Source organism: Seriola aureovittata, chromosome 4 (assembly GCF_021018895.1).
Source record: "Seriola aureovittata isolate HTS-2021-v1 ecotype China chromosome 4, ASM2101889v1, whole genome shotgun sequence".
NCBI lineage: Eukaryota > Metazoa > Chordata > Actinopteri > Carangiformes > Carangidae > Seriola > Seriola aureovittata.
In genome coordinates, this window is record NC_079367.1 from 2,225,946 (window position 1) to 2,249,277 (window position 23,332).

At 43.3% G+C, this 23,332-nt stretch overlaps 1 protein-coding gene across 2 annotated transcripts in view; it reads right to left on the reverse strand.

Moving 5' to 3' along the window:
- The window catches only part of tpst1 (tyrosylprotein sulfotransferase 1), a 37,797-nt gene continuing 14,465 nt past the window's right edge, over positions 1 to 23,332 (reverse strand). Inside the window, exons 3-6 of one of the 2 annotated variants that reach the window (XM_056373937.1) lie at positions 14,521 to 14,719; positions 2,110 to 2,160; positions 1,553 to 1,624; positions 1 to 444 (exon numbers count right to left, since the gene is read on the reverse strand). In XM_056373937.1, coding sequence (XP_056229912.1) covers positions 1,589 to 1,624; positions 2,110 to 2,160; positions 14,521 to 14,719 — 286 coding nt within the window. In that variant the 3' untranslated portion in view covers positions 1 to 444; positions 1,553 to 1,588. The remainder of the gene's footprint in view (positions 445 to 1,552; positions 1,625 to 2,109; positions 2,161 to 14,520; positions 14,720 to 23,332) is intronic. The other variant, XM_056373938.1, reaches the window with a different exon arrangement.

Sequence of the window (23,332 nt, forward strand, 5' to 3'; positions counted from 1 at the left end):
TTAAAAAAAAAAGCAGTATTTATCACGGTCGATACTTCAAACTGATCAGTACCCATGACATTGCACAAATACAAAGGCATGAAAAAAAAACATTAAACATTAAAATAGGTATTGCATCTTCCAAAAGCTAATTTTCCATTCATAAATACTTGTTGTGATTTCAGGTCACTGCAGCTTCTTACAACAGGATCACAAAGTTGTTTTTTCTAAATAGCCAGAGATCGTTTCTAAAAATCAATGAGTGTGATGTGACACCAAAATAACAATCAGCAGACATTCTGTGGTTGTGAGAACCAGGATTATTTTTTTGTACAGTACAATATCGAAGGCCGAGAGTTCTCCAGAGACGATTATTGGTGGAGGAGACTGTGGTCATGTGACCTCTGAGACGCAGACGGTGAGATGGAGACGATGTCCATGATTTTCTCTTCCACGCACCAGGTCCTGAAACGGGAAGATGAAGATCAGAGTTTCATCACAGTCTGATGAACAACTACCGTTCATGTTTTTCTAATCGTATGTTCAAAGCATCAGATGGTGAGAGGGTCGTTTTTCACCCTGTGGATACGTGAAGCCTCCAGCTGTGATCTGATGAAGTTACACTCAATGCCAATATATTGAATATATTCTCACATCAGCAAAAAATGTTCAAACCCACAATCCTTCATGTTCCTGGATATTCTAGAAATTACACAACGATGGGAAAAAGCTAAAACTTCTGCCTCAAGGTGGGAAAGTCTGGAGCTGCTGGATTATGGCAAAAATCATAATCACAATTATTTTGATCAGGATTATTTAACTCATTTACACTGAAAACACCACACACTTATTGAACTTTAAATAAATAAATCAATAATACATTAAAAAGAGAAATAAATAAAGTAATTTATAATATCTAAAAATAAACAATTAAATAAATAATATCAAAATAAAAATAAATTAGATCAAAATAAGTAAGTGGACTTCCACAACCTTCTGAAAACTATTAAACATATATTCAGTATATAAAAATAAATTTGATCAAAATAAATTAAATCAAATATATTATACTGCTCTACAGCAACATGATGAAAACTCCAACACATATATTCAACTTATTATTCCGCTCGGTAACTGACTATATACTATATACAGCTCTTCTGCGTACGTCGCTAACGTACACAGAAACGTAACCAGGAAGTGGAAGAGGGGATGGTTTTTGTAGGGAATATGTAGAAATATGTTGCGAATCAGAATTCGGCACAATAATCATTTCATCTCGATATCTTGTTTTCATAACGGTTGGAGATAAAAGGGGCCCAAACAATCACTTCACGTCATGAAAAGGTGTTTCAAGCTCTCACTGATCTAATTATAATATGTTACTAAACAGACACTTAAGAACTGCAGTTAATTAATACTTAATTATTTATAATAATTTGATAATTTGATCTTATTCTTAGTGTCTCCCTGGAAACACTTCCTGTTGTGTTGTGTGTATTTGCAGCTCATGTGTTTTCACACTGATTTAGTCACAGTGTGTGTTTATGTGAACGCTCATGTCCGGTCGTACCTGTGTGTTGAGGTGGTGCCCCCCCCCCCTCTGCTCCTAACTGGGGTTGGGTCTCTCTGCAGACTTCTGGATCTGTGAGGAAGAGAAGACGACAGAGGTTACAGCTCTCAGTCTGTGCACAGTGTGAAACCTGATCCTCCAAGACGCCGCCCAGTCAGCTGACTCACTGACCCCGCCCCCCCGCCCCCCACCCCCATTCAAAATGCAGTGTTAGCAAATAAAGCAGAGTCGCTATTCAGAAAAAAAAACATTTAGAAAACAGGTGTAGGTACGTCTAACTACCAGCAGAGGGCGGAGCAGCTCTTCAGCCAACATCAGGCTGTTGAGCCGAGAGACAAAAAGACAAAACACAGAGACTAACAAACAAAATAAAAACCACTACAGACCAAAAACAACAGGCCGCGTTAGATGGTGAGAAAATCAAGAGATGAACTGAGAGCAGATGAAAATCTGAAACGTGATCTTCAACTGAGCCACAGATGGTTTCACTAAAAATAAAAAAAGGCTGAATTTGGAGAAAAGAAAAAGCTCAGCAACAGGCAGAAATGTTACTGTACCTGTGATTGTTCTTTTAGGAAATCTGGGAGCTGAAATTCACCTTTAAAGACCTGGGAAAACAAAGGACCAGGTTTAGAACTCATCATCCAGATTCACCAGGATCATGGTGACGGTTTACTGATCATCACCGCACCTTCATTCAGTGATTTTATTTAAGATAAATCATGTAATAAATGAGATTAAAGCAGCATTCTACATGTGAATAACACGATCATCACAGCTGGTCTGCATTTGATTTGTTGTGACTCTGGGTGGAGGCGGAGGCCGCTGAACACACGCCAGGAATTTCACACTCTGCTCCTGGAGTCACAGAGCTGGGGGGGGGGGGGGGCTGACCTGGGATCAGCCTGGGAGGTGATAAGGGGGGGGTGAGGGGTCAATATCCTACAGGATAGACCCGGGTCTCCTGAGGTCCACCCACCGCGCAGGGAGAGATTTTACTTTTTTCCTAACTGTCTCTAAACAGGAAGTCACCTCCTCCGTGTTGACTGAAAACAACACGCGGCCACAGAAGAAGAAGAATGTGGAGGGAAGGTCGAGCTTTGACGACAGAGAGAAGCTGAATATCAGAGGAATTTACCAGATAAAGAGGCGACAGGAAACAGGAGGAGTCGGCGGCGGCGGCAGAGACTGCAGGGGGCAGCAGTGAGCTCAGACCTCTCACTGCTTTTATTTGACCTGTTTTCCTTCAGAGGCCGAGCTCAGCTTTACGTCACCGTCACACTGTGGAGTCACACTGAACTCATGAGAAATATGTGTTCGGTTGATATTCTTCTGATTCACGAGACGAAGAAAAGTTATTTTGAGGTTTAAATTCTGTTCCCTTCACAACCTCACACTTTAATCACAGTCAGAGCTCGTTAACGTGCACATGATGTTTCTACATAATACAGACACTTGATGATGAAATAACCATCAGCACCATGACAGAGTTTCCACCTTGTGTGTCTGAGCTCAGAGATCAGAGTGTTCAGGGTCACTGAGGCAGAAAACTGAAGTAGTGTATCCGACTTCATCACACGTATGTTTGTGTCTCCTGCCTCGTCGCCATGATGAAGTTTGTCTTGAAAACTGTTCAGTTTGAGGAAGAGGAAGCCGCATGAGTGAGGCCACAGCAGGATGGACGGAGCAGAGACAGATGGAAACATTCAGTTCTGCGGGTTTTGATTTGCTCCGTCACCACCGACTTCAGCTGCAGCCACATACTCAGCATCAGAGACAACCGCAGGGTCAAAGGTCAACTCAAGACAGAATTTCTGTGAAGTAGTTTAATCTGAAAAAGGTGGAAAGTCTTTCCATGAATGTCTCATTTTCCTTTTTTATTCTATATCAGAGCTAATACAGGAAATGTATCAAGCCTGACCAATCAAAAATCTTCCATTTGAATCTGTGGACCTCCTCAGGGCGGGAACCCCCCCCCCCCCCCGGGCCCTGCGTGCCTTCATGCTCGCTCGTGTGTTTGTCTGAAGTCGACGCCGCGCCAGAAACTGAGCGTAATCTGAAATGACTTCCAGCAGCAGAGACGGCGAGGCGAGCGCATGGTTCTGATTTCCTCCTAGGTGCCATTTCACAGCACAGACAGGCTCCGGGCCAGAGCCGGGTCAGAGCCGGGTCAGGGCCGGGCCAGAGCTGGGCCGGAGCTGGGCCGGAGCTGAATGCCCTTTGGTTTTGCAAGGTCACATGCTCTGGGCAGTTAATCAGAGTGGTGTATGATGAAGTAATGGACTGCAGATCAATCTGTCCCTCAGACGGACAGAAGTGGAGAGCTGCCGGGGGGGGGGGGGGCTCATGACGCCATCCTGCCCCCATCCAGCAGACTCTGACCTCAGGCTCCATCACCTCTGAGGGATCAGTTCACGTCATGATGGGAGGAGGGAACATTAATCTACTGGGGCAGGAGGAAGGAGCTGCTCAGGACCAGATCCTGAATCAGCTGACTGACTGGAAACTGTTTCCTGTCATCGACTCGGAGCCGAGACTCGGACCTGATGACGTCCTTTAAACTCAATCTCTGTTCATTAGACTCTAAACAACGAGCTGCTTCCTAATTACAACGACACAGTCAGCTGTTCTGGTCCCTGTGTACTCTCTCCTCTCTACATGGTACAATTCTATTATTACAAGGAAAAAACTTTATTTCTTCTGAGCATTAAAAGTTCATCCTCGACTCTGAAAATAAAAATAATAATTATATTCGCAGGTTCTGAACAGAAAGAAGCAGCTGAATTTTAGCTATAAAATCCATGATGGCGGCTTCTGTCAGCACAGAGGATTTCTGTCGAGTGTATTTCCTTCTCGGTGTGAGTTCGATTTGAAGTCAATAGGACTCGTGTGGCGGGAGCCGCCTTTCATACTCATCACCATTTTGACCGTTAATTAAAGCGCCACCATGTGGCCGACTGAGATCATATGTTTCGTGAAGCATTTACTCGTCATTTGTTGTTATGATGCCAATTTTTGTGTCTCTGTCTCGTTCAGCTGCAGAGTGAGGAAAGGCTTCAGATAGCAAACATTGATGAATAGGCCACGCCCACTGATGATGAGCTACATATTTTGGTGTTTGTGGCGCCCCCTATAGGTCGAGCTCAAACTGCTTTGGTAGACTCATGTTTGTTTTCAGACCTGGCTCATTTATAACAGAAATTCTAAAACTATTATTACATATTAAATATTCCACCTGAGCGTCGTCACTGAGGATGAAATGAAACCCTGAGAGCCGCTCAGCAGCGCCGGGCCGAGCCCGGTCAGGGAGGGGCCAGCAGACTCGGGTCAGCCAAGGTCCCCGCTGGTACAAGCAGCGGGTCAGTCCCGTGTGTTGGTGCCAAACTAAACCCTGCAGAGTCCCGGCCTCGGCTCCCTGTGACTAAGCCCCTGGTCCCGGGGGGTTAAACGTGGCAACGGCTCAATGCGTTTGAAAAGCTGCCAGAGCGGCGGGGGGGAATGCCCCCCCCCCCCCCCGCTCCGAGTGGAAACTCTCCAGGATGTTGTTACTCAGACAAAACGCTCGGATCTCAGTGGCTCACAGACTGTGTTTGTGTAGGGAGGGGGGTCACAAGACCAGGACCAGGACGGGGACCAGGACCAAGAGCAGGACCAGGACCAAGACCAAGACCAGGACCAAGACCAAGACCAGGACCAGGACGGGGACCAGGACCAAGAGCAGGACCAGGACCAAGACCAAGACCAAGACCGGGAGCAAGACCAGGACCAGGACCGGGACCAAGACCGGGACCAAGACCTGGACCAAGACCGGGACCAAGACCTGGACCAGGACCAAGACCAAGACCAGGACCGGGAGCAAGACCAGGACCAGGACCGGGACCAAGACCGGGACCAGGACCGGGGGGACCAGGACCAAGACCAAGGACCAGGACCAAGACCAAGACAAAGACCAGGACCAGGACCAAGATCGGGACCAGGACCAAGACCAGGACCAAGACCAAGACCGGGACCATGCTGAGCTTCAAGAACAAAACTCTTCATCTCAGATTTAAGTTTGATGAGTCATGACATCACACCTTATAACCCCTGACTGTATAACCTATCTGTGTGGGGGCCAGTCATTGATATAATACTCGGCCCTTCACCTACAGTCACCATCGCAACTGAATATCTAAACCCAACCCAGAACCTGAACCTAGACCGGATCCTAAAACCGAGTCTTAACCTTTAAACAACCATTTAAACTTGTGGACTCCTGCTCCCGGTTTTCAGACTCCTGCTTCATCAATAAAAGAGCTTCACGACCGAAACACTTTCCAACCTGCTGCAGAGAAATGCAGTAATTAGTTAAATTAGCAAAGCTGTTACTTATAATCATGATATTGATCCCAGCCCCACCACAGACCTGGAGCACAACTTGCTGGACCTGGAGCTCTGCAGACACCTCTGATCTCTCCACTCACTCACATGATTATTGTTACTGTGGAGAAACTGAGAACTTATTGATCCCAATATCCATTTCTCACCAGGGATCAAAACAACTGCAAAGCCACTTAAAAGCTATTGATTGTGGCTTCGAGAGCTCGGACCGATCAGCCTCCTTCACGGCACTGAGGCCTGGACCAGGAGCAGAGGGTCCAGATGTTCTCCCCGAAAGTGTCTGGGTTCAGCTACTAATGCTAACGTTAGCTATGTAGCAATAGCAAAACTAACACATAGCTCCTTTAAGACCCGACCCCACCGAGCTGAGTCTCTTTCACTCTTTACTTACTGAAATATTGTCCCATGGAGACACTGACCGCACAGTCACAACGATAACAACAATCAAACCCAAACCTGGTCTGTAACCAAGGCAACAATCCTAATCTTCCTAATCTAAAAGAACATTTCAAACTGATCAGGTAACAGAACTGCAGATACTCATCAATAACTTGTTTATACGGCTGCTCGATTAAAACCCCTAACCCAACACCTCTACTGAACTTTAAACACAATTCAATGGAAAAACTAATTAAAAATAAGTAAAAAAAATGAGATGAATAAATAAAATAAATCATATCTAAATATATAATATAAAAATTAATAAAAACAAATTGGATCAAAATAAATAAGATCAACTCTGTTGTAACATTAGTGTCCCGCCACAACCTTTTGAAAACTACTGAACATAATCAGAATATAAAAATAATAACTAAAAATAAAGGAGACTAAATATGTTGCAGTTCACCAACGTCCTGAAAACCATTAAACATAAATTCAACATTTTAATAAAATATTCAACATATTCAGTAACTCAAGTCTCAACTGAAGATGACGCACTCCTACGTCGCTAACGTACGCCGTAAACGTAACCAGGAAGTGGATGGGGGGAGGGTTTTTGTAGGTATATTAATGAATTAATAATTGGATTCATCACCCAGCCCTACTTTAACATGCAGCGATATATAAATACTGAGGACGCTGCTCGAGCGTCGTCCATGAACAAACTGAACCTGTGTTCACTGAATCAACATGAAGAGGCTTTGGGGGCGAAACGCAGCGACTGTGTTAACGGCTGCGACCACCGTCACCCGCTGACAGGGATCAACTCTAATCCAGACCAGTCTTTACTCTCAGCAGAAACAACAAAGCAGCTGCTCAACAGGTCAAGCCTCCTCAATCATCCACATCGTCCTCTCCGTCTCCACGGTAACAAACAGTCTGTTCGACGACGGCCTCTCCGCCGGGCTGCACACTGTGTGCTGCAGAGGAGATGAGACACGGGGTAAATATTTGGACGGGGCTGGGTGAAAACTCAAGACAGCAGAGAGAGCATTTCCACATGTGGCTTAATCACACAGCGGTTAGGTGGAGGGGTGGCTGCCAGATGTCTTACGCAATGCTACACAGCACGGGGGGGCGGGCAAAGAGTGGGGGGTGGGGGGGGTTGGAATGAGCTGGCTCTCATCTGAAGTGAACTGGAATGACCACACAGCAAAGAAACGGTAAGAAAGAAAAGGGAAAGGGACAAGAAGAAGAAGAAGAAGAAGAAGAAGAAGAAGAAGAAGAAGAAGAAGAAGAAGAAGAAATCAATAAGAGGATCTGTAGGTTGAAGAAAAACATCAGCATCTGTTTTCTACCACAGAGGCTGCCAGATGTGTACCATCACATTTCCATGGAAACGACACCGACGGAGGGAAAACGACACGTTCACACACACACACACACACACACACACACACACACACACACACACACACACACACACACACACGTCTCAACATCAGAACCAGAGAACAGAAACGTCTGAGGAGCTGATGACACACAGGAAGTCAGAGATGATGATGAGGATGAGGATGAGGATGATGAGGATGATGATGAGGATGATGACGTGGATGAGGATGAGGATGATGATGAGGATGATGATGAGGATGATGACGTGGATGAAGATGAGGATGATGATGAGGATGATGATGAGGATGATGATGAGGATGATGATGAGGATGATGAGGATGATGATGAGGATGATGACGTGGATGAGGATGAGGATGATGATGAGGATGATGATGAGGATGATGAGGATGATGATGAGGATGATGATGAGGATGATGATGAGGATGATGAGGATGATGATGAGGATGATGACGTGGATGAGGATGATGATGATGAGGATGATGATGAGGATGATGATGATGATGAGGATGATGATGATGATGTGGATGAGGATGATGAGGATGATGAGGATGATGAGGATGATGATGAGGATGATGACGTGGATGAGGATGAGGATGATGATGAGGATGATGATGAGGATGATGAGGATGATGAGGATGATGATGAGGATGATGACGTGGATGAGGATGATGATGAGGATGATGATGAGGATGATGATGAGGATGATGATGAGGATGATGAGGATGATGAGGATGATGACGTGGATGAGGATGATGATGAGGATGATGATGAGGATGATGATGAGGATGATGATGTGGATGAGGATGATGAGGATGATGAGGATGATGATGAGGATGATGACGTGGATGAGGATGATGATGAGGATGATGATGAGGATGATGATGAGGATGAGGATGATGATGAATGTATGCCACAGAGAAACATGAAATGATTGGTAGATAGGACTGTAGGAGTTTCAACTGGAAGTTTTTAAAACGCTCCTCCAGCAGAGACACAAACAAAATGTGTTATTATTATTATTATTATTATTATTATTATTATTATCATTATTATTATAATAATAATAATATTTCAAACATTACCCATTAGTAATGAAACTAGCTAATGGTGGCTAATGTTAAAACTTTACATGTGTTGTTTTGAGACTATAGGCCTGACATCTGAAATTTATATCTTGATTTAGTTCAAGTCAAATATCGTGATAGACGATATTAATTTTTTAAATAGTACATAATTATATTATTTTATGGTTCAGGTTTTTTATTAATCTAATCGGACTCTGCAGCAGAGCAGACCAAAAAACAATAATGAAAAAAATAATTTTGACATTCTGAAAGATATTGCATATGTTGGTAAACGTCACAGTTTTCTTCTTCTCTGCCTCTGCAGACGACGACAAGCTCCTGGCAACATGAAGATATAAACCTGATCAGACGTGTGACAGACATTAATGATTCAGCTACTGAGTTTCAGCTTTAACCGACATCCTGCTGCCACCGAGTTCAATAGATAAACTTCTCTAATGTTCCAAACAGGAAGCTGTACGCAGACTGTCAAAATAAAAAAGCAACTTAAAGACACACTGATCTTTTTTTTATATCAACATTAGTATAAGTCATTAACAGGAGTTGCTCATAGCGATGAACACCACAGAGAACTACCACATGACTGACAGTCTCAGTTTTCCAGGAAGTTGTTTAAAGCCAAAATAACGCCACCCCCCCCCCACCCCCCACTGTGACACTACGACCTGCAGAGATCACAGACGTATTATTAAAAGAAATCTTCACCTCAGCCTGTAGCTAGCTCTGACATTTAGCACTTCTTTTCTTTCTAGGTGCTAAACAAATAAAGTTTATTATTATTATTATCATTATTAATATTATTGCTATTATTATTTTTATCATTATTAGAAGTAGTAGTAGCTGCTAAAGACAAAAATCTTTTTACCAGCAGTTGACGACTAAAGTTAAAGGAGCAGGAATATTGAACTCCTGAACTTTCATTTAATCGTATGAATTAAAGAGAATCAGAACTGAACCACTGAGGTTCGGCTCCTGGAGGTCAACGACCTCATAAAGACAAACAGACAAACTGCAGACACTGCAGAGCTGAACCACGTTATTAAATGTTTCCAAGCCTTTGTGAAAGCTTTTGTTCAGTGGGATCAGGCCGGTAGGAGGGCGTCCTCTGTATGCAGGAACTCTGGCCCTGGAGGGAGGGGCAGGAGTGTGTGTGTGTGTGTGTGTGTGTGTGTGTGTGTGTGTGTGTGTGTGTGTGTGTGTGGGGGGGCAAACAATAATATAAACCCTGCAGCTGGGTTTGATGCTGAGGAATCACAATAATAACCTGCAGATGTACACAGCATAAATCTCCACATGCTGCTCTCATAAGGTCTACTGTCCACACACACACACACACACACACACACACACACACACACACACACACACACGGATGTTTGCCGCCTCTGAAACATGCAAACAGAACCACATTAACATGAACAACATGCTGCTAACAGGGAGGGAAGATGTCCGACCTGCTCGCCGACACTGAGCAGCCGCAGCTTTAAATTAAAGGAACAGTCGGACACGTAGAGAAACGTGCGTCTTCGTGCCGGTTGCAGCGCGAGGTCGAAGTTTCAGCAGCAGCTGGATGAAACACAAAGGAGCTATTGATCACAACAGTTGTCTGCTGTGACTGTGAACGACATCCTGCAGCCAAGAACAGAGAGCAGCCAACTTCTCTCATACCTCCAGTGTTTCCCACAGAAATAAATCTGACCTGGGGGCTGTCGGGGGGGGGGGGGGGGGGGGGGGTCTTCTAACGTCTCTGTTTGTCTCATAATAAAAAAATGTTAAAATACTTCAAATATTCTTTGGCGTCCCGCCCGAGTAAAGTCTGTGTGACAAACTGAGTTCAGTAGCTCAGAGAACCAGCTGCTGATTATTTATTATCATTTGATCAGTTAAACATTTTCTCCAGACATGTTTTAAAATCCTCTGCTATGATTCATATTTCCTTTAACATGATTTTCACATTAAAACTAGATTCACCTCCTTGTGGTCGTATCCCTCCGCCACTTCCTGTTCATCCAGAGTCAGAGGAAACATGAACCATCTGTGTGAAGTCTTGAGTAATGGCTAAAAAGTGTTTTCTGAGGTCACACTGACCTTGACCTTTGACCTTTGACCACCAAAATCTAATCAGTTCATCTTTAAATCCAAGTGATTGTGCAAAATTAAATCCTGAAATAAATAAATTAGGAAATAAATGTAGAATTATATATATAAATAAATAAATAAATAAAATATCTTATTATTTTACATTTATATTTATTTCAGGGGGCTTTTATTTCCAAATGAACCATTTATTTCCATTTCCTTTTTATTCCCATCTATTATATTCAAATGAGGGGGCGTGGCTATCTCACAGATTTAGACCAAAGCAACAGCACCATGACATGCACTGAAGCAAAATTCAGTGAAAATAAAATAAATGTGGCATTTGGAAATAAAGAGATATTTATCTATTGACTCACTTATATATTTATATTTAAATGTATTAATATATTTATCACCTAATTTATTTATTTCAGGATTTATGTCATAGCTGCATTTATTTATTTGTGTATTTATGTATTTCTATAATATTGATATAGATGTCTTTCCATCCCGTTGATCCAGTCTTCGTTTGTTTACAGACACAGATTTACAGACTGGACGTAACCAGGTAGAAAACAGAAAAGCAGAAGAAGGAAACTAATGAGGTTTTATTGAAACTATGCATCTTCACAAAAACGAGGACAATTCATGTCCTGGGAAAGAAAATTCACTTTCTGGGACAGTCGCTCAAAAAAAAGGAGAACAATCCCCGGAAAATTGGGGCGGTTGGTAACCGTGGTTACAGCTCAGAAAAGAGGGTGAAGTTGTGTTCACGTCACGGCTGATCTGAGCAGGTAAATACCCAGGACTCATGTCATGTGACTTTAATCGACACTGATCAACTTATAGAACATGAATGATGATGAATATTTTATTTATAATGAAGTTCAGGGGAAGAAATGTTGAAAGATCAACATCCTGTAAAGTCATTATGAGAAGAAACTCAAGTTTCCTCCTCTTTAAAGTTTGACTCTGAGCTAAACTCCTCCCCCTCCTCCTCCTCTCTAGTTTCCATCTCTGTCTGTGGTCAGACACTCTCCCCCCTCTTTCCCCTCACATCTCACTCTGAATGTTTTCCGTCAGAGTCATAACTTTCTCGACAACATGATGAATTGCACCAAACTCACCCCCCCCCCCCCCCCTTCTGGTTCACCTTAAACAAATGGAAAAACCCTCCAGACCAGGATCTGAGCTGAAACTAAAACTGGGTTAAAGACTAAATCCACCAGAGAAACAAAACCAGGATTCTGAGGCTCCAACAGTCACATGATGAGGTTGACTGAAGCTCCGCCCCTCACTGTGAACACCCTGCAGGCTTCTCTGTAACCACGGAGACACTTCCTGCCGGAAGAGGTGTTGATGCTTTTATTGAAACGTCCAACTGCATGATCAATCACACAGAGAGAGAGAGCGCAAGGGAGGGGGTTGATTGATTGATTGATTGATTGATTGAATAGTGAGACACACTGCAGACACAGTCCAAACCACAGACTGTAAATAAAGATGGACCTTCTTCTCACATCAGTGACTTTAAACATGTCAGTGGTCATGTGATCACAGGAGGAAACTTCACACTGATGGAAAGTGCAGCCTCGTGTCTTCAGTCACAGTGATGACGTGAAGTCGTCTTCTCTCCGCTCGTTAAGGTGATTTACAGTCAGACGCTGGCGGCTGTAAATCAGCAGCTCAGACCTGCTCTCCTCAGCTCTCAACTCTTTCCTGGATATTCTTCCAAACAGAGACATTAGCGGTGACACAGCCGCTAACGAAGATGTCGACAGAGGGATGAAAGTTTAGCTTTGGGACAGAGGACAGTGTCAGAGCGGTGGACTGGGACGGCGGACCTTTACAGTCTGTTGACCAGCTGTGCCGCGCTCAGCCCCAAAATCACAGGGTTTGAAAAAAGAATCTCTGAACTCAAATACAAGACGACCAGAAACTGTTTGCTGCTTCCCACGCTGCTGGGCCAGAGCCGGCCCAGAGCCGGCCGACCATCACATCCAGGGACATGAAAGGCGTTTGCGTAATTAATGAGCTCCTCGCCAACAACTATTTCCTGGTCCAGCCTGAACCAGCTTTAGACCGACAGCACAGCAGATCTGGTCACGTGCTACAGGCTGAACAAAAGAGCAGTTCTACCCTCGCAGGGTCAGACACTGATCTCTGGACAGACTCTGTCCGGGGTTAAAGTCACAAACAGCGAGCACAGGAACACTGACGTCTCCCGGACGAGCCGCCGCTCACTGACACCACAGGTGTAAAGCTGCCGGAACGACACTCCGCCATTTGTATTTTCTCCAAGTGATTCAGTAAAATCTCCACAGTTCACATAATCCGGTTGAAATTTATAAACATTTTTCATCACTTTAAGATCCGATCATCACTAGAGAGCTGATGAAAACAATGTATATAGCATAATGCTAACGGAACAGCTAACATTAGCACTGCTAGCTCAGAAGTGAACGCCAAGAAGGAGCGTCTCTCACCGACACCCGGACTTAAATAACAGGCGAAGAGCCGCTAAAGCTAACGTGACATCATCAAAAACGGGCGGGGTCACAGCAGAACCTGCACCAGACATTAGAAAAAGATGCTAATCAAACTGGACAAGACGTGAAACCAAAGACTCTGCTGGTCATTCAATTCAGGACTTTATTGATAGATTTCCAATAAATGAAATATACAACTATTTATTTTCTTGCTTGTTTAAATGCAGTTTTACATTCAGTTCCTCTGTGAAGCTCTTTGTCTGAATGGAGCTGTATAGATAAACGTCTCTTGGCTTCATGACGTCTTGATGTTGGCGCCTTGTTTTACTGAGACGTTCAACACATTGAGAAAATGCTCCTCTGAGCAGCAGAGCGACTTTAAAACCTGGAGACGTGATAAATCAGAGCCGTGTCCTCCGGCTCAGAGAGCGGAGCTGCTGCAGAACATGTCACCTGATCGCTCGGCTTCAGCAGAAGAATTTAATAAAACATATTCTGCTCCAAAAATAGCAGATGCCTTCCACCAGATATGAGGAGGATTTGACATCTGGCGAGGACATCAGTGCTGAGGAGAAGACGCTGGAGGTTTATGTGATGAGGACGGAGGGACGGCTGTTAAAACGTAAAGGTGGAAGTTTCATCTCAGGTCAAATATCAGACAGTGTTTCACTCAAGGAACCAAAACATTTCAACCTTAAATCCAGTTCACAACTCAGACTAAACACGGACGCCCCCTGAAGCTGGAGGACTCTCAGAGGCTGACCATCATTAGTATGAGCCAAGCTCCAAAATGACTGCATCCTACATTTCCCATAATCCAATTTGATAGTGTGTCACTGCCTGGTAAACTCCCTCCATCTTTCTAACTCCACACTCCCAGTTTGGAACGCAGGCTCTCTCTGCTGTAAACAAATAAAGTCCAGGCTGAGATAACGCTGATGACATCACTATGACATCATCAGACTCACAGAGGACAGGAGCTGTGTCTCGTCCTTCAGAGTCTGAGGATCACACTGTTAAATGTCAGTGTTGTGTTTCAGCTCAGGTCGACAGCGAACGCTACAAGTGTTAAAACCAAGAGACTTAAAACTAAAAGCCCCCCCCCCCCCCGTTATCTAGGAAAACTGCTCACAGCACTCACCCTTCTGGTGTTGTCCAGGACTTTGGGGTCAGGCCGGCCGTAGTTGGGGGGGTTGGCGTGGGGGTCGTAGCCCAGCCTGGACAGCATGGGGGCGATGACGGCCATGTCCCTCACCACGTCTGCCGGGATCTTCCCCACCCACTTGGACAAGGCCTCCATGTTGACGGGCTTGATGACCTGGTCTGTGGACCTCTCCACCCTGACAAAACACAGAAGAAGAAGAGTTTCACCTGCGATCTGAGATGGAACACAGATGGAAATAAAAGGAGCTGGGAAATAAATGTGAAGTTTGGGAATAAAAGTCTCCAGGAATAAATAAATAAATGTGAAATTATAAATAAAAAAATAAAATATAAAATAAAAGTCCCCTGAAATATATAAAAATTTCATTTTTAATAACAAAAAGATTTTTATTGACTTATCATTCTACATCAATTGTCAAATTTATTTATTAATTTACTGACTCACTTATATATTTATATTTACATTTATTTATATATTTCTACATTTATTACCTAATTTATTTATTTCAGAATTTATTTCATGGCTGTTTTTATTTATTTATGTATTTCTTTAATATTGATTCTGAGATTCTGACGTGTTAGTTCATCAAGTCAAGTTCATTGTTGGTACCATATAAATTTTGAGGTTAGCATGCTAGCTAGCTGAAGCATAGCATATACCATTGAATTGCTGTGACGTTTCGATTGGCAGCGATGGCGGATGAATCTTGGTTGTATTGATTATGTTAAAGTTGTTCAGAATCAATGGAGGTCGTGTGTAGTTCAAAGACACACAAATAAAAAATTGGTCGAATGAAAAGTGGAATATTTCCAGTTTGTTTGAAGAATAAAGGTCTGTCATGGTGAAGCGTAACCAAACAGACACTTCTCTTATTGTCTCTCACACACTCACACACACACACACACACACCACACACACACACACACACACACACACACACACTGTTTACCATCTCCAGCTCCTCCATACCTACGTTTCCTGTACGAGTCTATACCTCCATCTGCCAATTCACTTTCCTCTAATCCATTTACTTTGCAATTGAATCTTTACACTGTGCGGGTATAGAGTCTCCTGCATGATTAATAGAGTGAGCTGGTTTCGTCTTCTCAGGAGGACGGTGGAGACGTCCAAGCGTCCACTCTGCAACAAATGGGCAGAGAATCACTTTAGGTGAATCCATCCAGACCCGAGAGGCTGCTGAGTGTCGACGTGCAGCGTAAACTGATCAAGACAAAGACGCTCTGCTTCACTATCATGTCAGACGCAGGCAACACACACACACACACACACACACACACACACACACACACACCACACACACACACACACACGAGTCATGGTTCACAGATGAGTCATTTCAGTTCCAAATCAGCGGTTTGTGAGACACAGATTCAGACGAGCTGATGCGACGACTGTCTAAATATGTTTTTGTTCTCATTAAGTGAAATTTTAAATCTAATTTGAATAAACAGAAAACTAGAGACTGAGCTCAGTAGATCACAGACCGAGTCTGAAGAGTCAGGCTCATAACCCTGGAGCCAGGCTGACAGTTCGTGTCATTTATCTTTATTATTTTCGTGTCAATAAAACTCAATTAGAATAATTTAATTTGTGTCTTTATAACATCGATAACTGGATGATTGAGTTTTTAAAGCCGGTCTGCTGTGATGTGACGTCTAAGGCGGAGTGTTAGCGCCACACTGAGGAAAAAAAACAAATCTGAAATTTTCCAGAATAAAAGAGGTTGTAATTTTAGGTTCCGTGTTGTTTTAGAAAGAAACATTAGACGCTTTAAAATGAGGAACGTGGAGCATCCTGTGAAGTTCTACTGTAGGTTTCACTTCATCTTAATCATCATCATCAGAAACTGAGTCTGTTCTATAGTTACAGTCAAACAGCAGCTGACTGTCTTTTCACTCGTTTGATTGGTTGAAATGAAAATTATGTATTTTTTTTCCTCTCCAAATTTTACATTTTTAATTCTCGTAAAATCACATTTTTTTTCTTGAAATATTATGATTTTATTCTCAAAATTGCGTCTTTATTCTCAGATTTCTTGTTTTCCCTCAACGTGGCGCTGATACTCCGCCGCACACGTTCTTTACACCATCATGTGATTTATTTCATAGTTGCCCTTATATCTGTAACCAGACTTCCCCTCCTGGGTTGAGGTCTACCAGCTGCACTTGATCACATCACCTATGTTAAGATTTAAATTGCATCTATTAGAAGTGGAAAATTGCGTTTTCTGAATTCACATATTTTGGGGTCAAATCTTTCTGAAGAGTTTGAATGTTACATGTTTGTTTTGGTGCCGAGGCTGAAGAACAGATACAGATACTCCCATCAGTCTGTTTCCTGTCATCAAGCTCAAATCATCTGCCGCCACACTGGACGCACAAACTCTTCTTCTCCTCTTTAAATGTTGTTGCGACAAAAAAAAAAAAAAAAAAACCTTTTCGCCCCCCGTCACATGACCACTTCCCTTCAGGATGAGGCTCTTTACGGCCTCCAGCTTGTCAATTATTCATTGCTGAGCCTCCTTTACCCAAGGTGGTGTTCTGTATCACCAGCAGCTGAGAGGAGAGGATGGAGGGATGGGGAGGAGGGATGGGCTCCCTGCTCTGGGATAAGTAATGGAGCGAGCCTCTCAGCTGGGCAGAGCCTCCACTCAATCAGAGCCAGGTAATTGATGTTAATGCTGAGGCGAGGTCGTGCCCTGGGGCCCGGCCGCCCGCTCACTCAGATCTTCATGGAGATAGAGACGCGAGGCCGTGGGATGGGCGAGGGCTGGCGAGTGCTGGCGGTTGTGGCGGGCAGGAGGCATTTTCTGCCAGGTGTCAGGGGGGTTGACTTTAATGCACTGAGGGCAAAGTACTTGAGAGGAGGTGGGGCAGAAATGTTGATGATGGTAAAAGGTAGCTTCGCTGCCCTGAAGGCCACTTGTGGGCTGCCTCCTCTTTCATCAGATCAGGAGCCATTTTAGGAAAGAGGTCAGACCAGAGCCTGAAGTAACAGATGTGTAGAAGTGTAGAGGGGTAGAAGTGTAGAGGGGTAGAAGTGTAGAGGTGTAGAGGGGTAGAAGTGTAGAGGTGTAGAGGGGTAGAAGTGTAGAAGTGTAGAGGTGTAGAGGTGTAGAGTTGTAGAGGGGTAGAAGTGTAGAGGTGTAGAGGGGTAGAAGTGTAGAAGTGTAGAAGTGTAGAAGTGTAGAGGTGTAGAAGTGTAGAGGTGTAGAGGGGTAGAAGTGTAGAGGTGTAGAGGGGTAGAAGTGTAGAAGTGTAGAAGTGTAGAGGTGTAGAGGTGTAGAAGTGTAGAGGGGTAGAAGTGTAGAGGTGTAGAGGGGTAGAAGTGTAGAGGTGTAGAGGGGTAGAAGTGTAGAGGTGTAGAAGTGTAGAGGTGTAGAGTTGTAGAGGTGTAGAGGTGTAGAGGGGTAGATTTGTAGAAGTGTAGAGTTGTAGAAGTGTAGAGTTGTAGAAGTGTAGAAGTGTAGAGGTGTAGAGGGGTAGAAGTGTAGAGTTGTAGAAGTGTAGAGTTGTAGAAGTGTAGAAGTGTAGAAGTGTAGAGGTGTAGAGGGGTAGAAGTGTAGAAGTGTAGAGTTATAGAAGTGTAGAAGTGTAGAAGTGTAGAGGTGTAGAGTTGTAGAAGTGTAGAAGTGTAGAAGTGTAGAAGTGTAGAGGTGTAGAGGGGTAGAAGTGTAGAAGTGTAGAGTTATAGAAGTGTAGAAGTGTAGAAGTGTAGAGGTGTAGAGGGGTAGAAGTGTAGAAGTGTAGAGTTGTAGAAGTGTAGAAGTGTAGAAGTGTAGAGGTGTAGAGGGGTAGAAGTGTAGAAGTGTAGAGTTATAGAAGTGTAGAAGTGTAGAAGTGTAGAAGTGTAGAGTTGTAGAAGTGTAGAAGTGTAGAAGTGTAGAGGTGTAGAGGGGTAGAAGTGTAGAAGTGTAGAGTTATAGAAGTGTAGAAGTGTAGAAGTGTAGAGGTGTAGAGGGGTAGAAGTGTAGAAGTGTAGAGTTGTAGAAGTGTAGAAGTGTAGAAGTGTAGAGGTGTAGAGGGGTAGAAGTGTAGAGTTGTAGAGGGGTAGAAGTGTAGAACTGTAGAGTTGTAGAGGTGTAGAGTTGTAGAAGTGTAGAGTTGTAGAAGTGTAGAAGTGTAGAAGTGTAGAGTTGTAGAAGTGTAGAAGTGTAGAAGTGTAGAGGTGTAGAGGGGTAGAAGTGTAGAGTTGTAGAGGGGTAGAGTTGTAGAAGTGTAGAGTTGTAGAAGTGTAGAGTTGTAGAAGTGTAGAGGTGTAGAGTTTTAGAGGTGTAGAGTTGTAGAAGTGTAGAGTTGTAGAGTTGTAGAGGTGTAGAAGTGTAGAGGTGTAGAAGTGTAGAGTTGTAGAAGTGTAGAGTTGTAGAAGTGTAGAGGTGTAGAAGTGTAGAAGTGTAGAAGTGTAGAGGTGTAGAAGTGTAGAGGTGTAGAAGTGTAGAGGTGTAGAAGTGTAGAGGTGTAGAAGTGTAGAGTTGCAGAGGCGTAGAGTTGTAGAAGTGTAGATGTAATTTCCACGTCACATGATCGAGGGGCCACACACAGGAAGTGAGCAAAGCAACCAGCAGGTGGACAAGAATCACAACCTGGGTCTCCATCGCAGTTTTGTGCAAAATATAAACCCAGCTTCGTTCGTTTGTGTGAATGAAGCTGGGTTTCCTCGTCTCGCCTTATCACGCCACTTAAACATGACAATGGATTTCCACTAGTTTCACATTTGTCTGAAAAACCAGCTAGAGTGAGCGTATATTTTTTTGTGAAGTTTGAGAGTTTTGTCAAAATCCCTGTTTCCATTTCTTGTTTTTAAGTTTGTCAGTTTGTCAAATTGTGCTTCAAGCAGGTTAATGGAAAGTCACGTGTTTGTATTGTCACTTCCTGTGAGTGCACAGCGGCAGAGTTTGATTTGACACAACACTGAGAACTACATGAGAGTGAACTGACTGATGTGATTTAAGAAACAACATGTTTCATTCCAACTAAACACAACAACAACAACAACAACAACAACAACAACACCACAGAAACATTTTCACTGTTGTATCTCGTCTGTGAGTCAGAAGCAGCGTCTTCTGCTCAGCTCAGTCTCTAGTTAAGGTCCCTGTTCATTAATATTTGATGGGAATCAATTTGTGGAGCGGTGACGTGTGCACTAAAAGACCAGGATCTGCATCTGGATCCCAAACAGCTCTTCACCCCCCCCCCCCCCCGCTCCCCCCCTCCCCCCGCAGACGCTCAGTCTGTTTTGGCCTCACGTTTGTTTTTCCATTTCAAGCTGTTTAACACACGAGTCCTGCTCTATGAAAACATGAACACTGGAGGAGGATTTCCAGAGTCTGGACACAAGATGATGATGATGATGATGATGATGATGAAGAGACAAGGACAGTGTGGCCTTGCAGAGAACCTCAAGGGTCCTCAGCTCTGAGCTGTGACGGTCCAGTGTTGCTATAGTAACAGCTGAAGAGTCTCCATGGCGTCTCTGCTTCAACCACAACATGTCCCCCTGAAGATCAGCATGTTCATCGTGTTTATGTCAAAAAAAACTGGAGGTGATCTCACTTATTTTAAAAAGCCACTCAAATCTGAGATTAAATTATTACTTAATCAATAAGTTGAAAAGGGGCGGAGCTTTCTATAAGCGCCAGCTGCTCATTCAAGTCCAGCCAGATACTTTATTATATGAATTTATAGACTTATATTTTTGGGGTGTTTTGCCTTTATTATGATGGGGACAGGGAGAGAGAGACAGGAAAGTTCAGGGGGGTGGGGGGGGGTTAAAACAGATAGTGTTGCCATAGTAACAGGCCTCAGTCATGAGGAGAATGTAGCTGAGCCTCCGCCTAACTGTGACTTTATTTTACACTTTTACATAATTTTTGTTTTTGACCAAAACAAACTAATGTTAGATGATCCAAATCATGATTTCAAAATAAAATGTGAGGTAATGGAACTTCCTGCAGTGATTTATATATGATCAAGTATTTATGTTTTTCCACATCATACTTTTTATTCATGATTTATCATATTGAGTAATTTTCTTCTGCTTTGAGAGAAACAAAGGGAATGTCCCTTTTTAAAGCTCCATGTTTCTTCTTCTGTGTTTTATTTGAAGTGTCGATCCAGAAGAAGAAATAAAAAAACATCTCAGTGTAGTTTCACATCTCCTCTCTCAGGCTTCTCTCTGGAGCTCTAGTAACAACAGGTCGGTGAGCCAATCAGAAGAGAGGAGGCTCTGAGCCTCTCTTCTGATTCGCTGACTGTTTTCTGACTGATCCAATAAAAATAAAGCAGATTTGAGGTAAAAACACTCAGAGAAACCAACTCCTGCAAGGTTTGGATGGTGGGTCCAGGTGGGCGGGGCTTGGTGACTGCTTTGTTGTGACATCACAAAGTTCCAGAAGTCCTGACGGCTGGTTTTAAGGCTCAGTTTCTGAATACAGGCTGTGTGCATTTCTCTGTGGACTGAGGCTTTGATACTTTCACAGTATTAATATAGAAGCTAGAGCTGATCTATAATCTATAATCACACTACACATGGACAGAGACCTTTACACTGGAGGAGCTTTACATCAGACCTGCTTCCTGCTCAGAGTGTGGAGAGGAAACAGAGGGAACTTGTCTCCCGACAGGAAGTTAGAGTGTCGGGAAACAGACTGACAGGATCAATAAAGAAGATTAAGAATATTAGAATTAATATTTTCTTATTTAAAGTTTTGAATTGGTTTTAATTTCTGTGAAGAATATTTCATAGCTTAGAACTGATGTCATGTTAAATAACAGTTATTTTACTGATGCAGTGATTTAGTTTTAAATCCGGATCATTTCTGAATCAGACAAACATGTTTTTGTTTTACAGAGGAGGCCGGACAGGCGTGGTTCTCCACTTGCTCTTTTTAGTTTATAGTTTGCTGTTTATTTCTGAGCTGTGGTGAAGGCTTTAAACAGAGCCGCTGCTCTGACACGACCTCAGCAAAGAACTAAAATCAATCTTCTGTGTGCCACTTTACAGAGCTGCCAGCTCCTGTGCAGACGACCTATCGCTTTAACCTTTGGTTCAACGACCCGGTCAATACTAATCATTTACATGTGGCTCCTATCAGGACGTCTGCAGGCAGGTAAACATCAGGTGAGTGAGTTGTGTTCTCAGGAGCTCTGTGATTAGATATTAAAAAAAGAGGCGCAACATGACACGATGATTCATCACTGACGAGCTCAGAAGTCTCCGATTGTTTGATCGGTACGAGTTGTGATGGAGCAGAGTGTCTGTCGCCTGTTTCAACAGTGACTGAGTGAACTGATCAAAAACACCGTTAGAAAAAAGGCTGAATAATCGAACGGCACAGAGACAGAGGCGACACTCGTCTCTCAGGATCGTCATCACAGCTGTGTGCAGAGCAGGGCTCAACCATATGCAAAATTATACACAACATTTTTATAATTATCTGCAATTGTTTTGTCTAATTTATACTTCCCCAGTTGATATTGATGAGTTATTTTTCTCTTTCTTGTGTTAAATTATTTATAAAGAATGTAGATAAAAAGGAAGAAACAGACAAAACTGTGAATAAGATTCTTTAAGTTACTGAAACTGAGATAAAAACTAAGGTAAAATAATATTTAAATCTGCCCTCAGATAAAATCCTTAAATAGTTTTATAAATAAATATTACTCCTAAATTAATAATAATAATAATAATAATAATCATTATAATATTGATTATTATTATCATTATTACATCGTTTTACACCATGCTTTAAAACTGTACCCCTGGAAAACGTGATTGCTGACCCCTTCTCCTCATCCTCATCATCATCATCATCTCTGCTTCTTCATCGTTCGATCAGATCAAAGTCACAAAGAGGAGAAAGAGAAATGAAATACTCTTTTCCCTCCAGAGGAAGTTCATGAGCTTTAAAGAGAGAAAGCCGCTCGGAGGACGTTGAGCTGTTTAATAAAAACCATGTTCTCATGTGTGAACCACAACAGAGCGAGAGGCTGACGACTGTTCTGCTTCTACGTGGCAGGAAGAGGGTGGTAGGATGGGGGGGGGTTGTGTGGGGGGTGGGGGGGCTGAGGAATAGGGTTGCACCCCTCCAACAGTTTCCAGAGGCCGAGCTTCCGAATGACGGAAACCAAAACATTAGGAGCAGCAGAGCGAGCGGGGTCTGATGAGAAGGTCCCAGCAGGAAGTTTAAACTCAGCTGCTTTAAGGGCCGACACGCCGCTCACCTGCAAGTCATTCCTCTTCACATTAAGAGCCCATCCACCCCCCACCCCCACCCCCCCCTCCAGGGTAAGTAGTTAAAAGCTAAGTAGACATGGACATGTCCAAGCTCATTTCTACTGCAGTGGGAATGTGATATACGGTGGGACCTGTTCACCATGTGGAGCTTGTGAGCCTGGGAGAAGTCACAGTAAACGCACCGCACTGAGCCGTTTGACGACGTCAGCCCAGAATCAGAATCAGTGATTCATGTCTGAATTTTTTCCAGATCAGCTGATTAATCACCTGCTTTTTATTCGTCCACGCCAGCGACACAGCAGCAGCAGCAGCCATTTTGTTTTCAGGCCGCCCGTCTGTCTCATTGTCGTGGACACGATATCTTGAAGGAACTTCTTCAAATTTGGCACAAACATTCACTCGGACTCAAGGATGAACTGATTAGATTCGGGGGTCAAAGGTCAAGGGCGTGGTGACCTCACAAAACAGTTTTGGACTTGTGAGCGCGATAACTCAGTAACGCTTTGAGGGAATTTCTTCAAATTTGGTA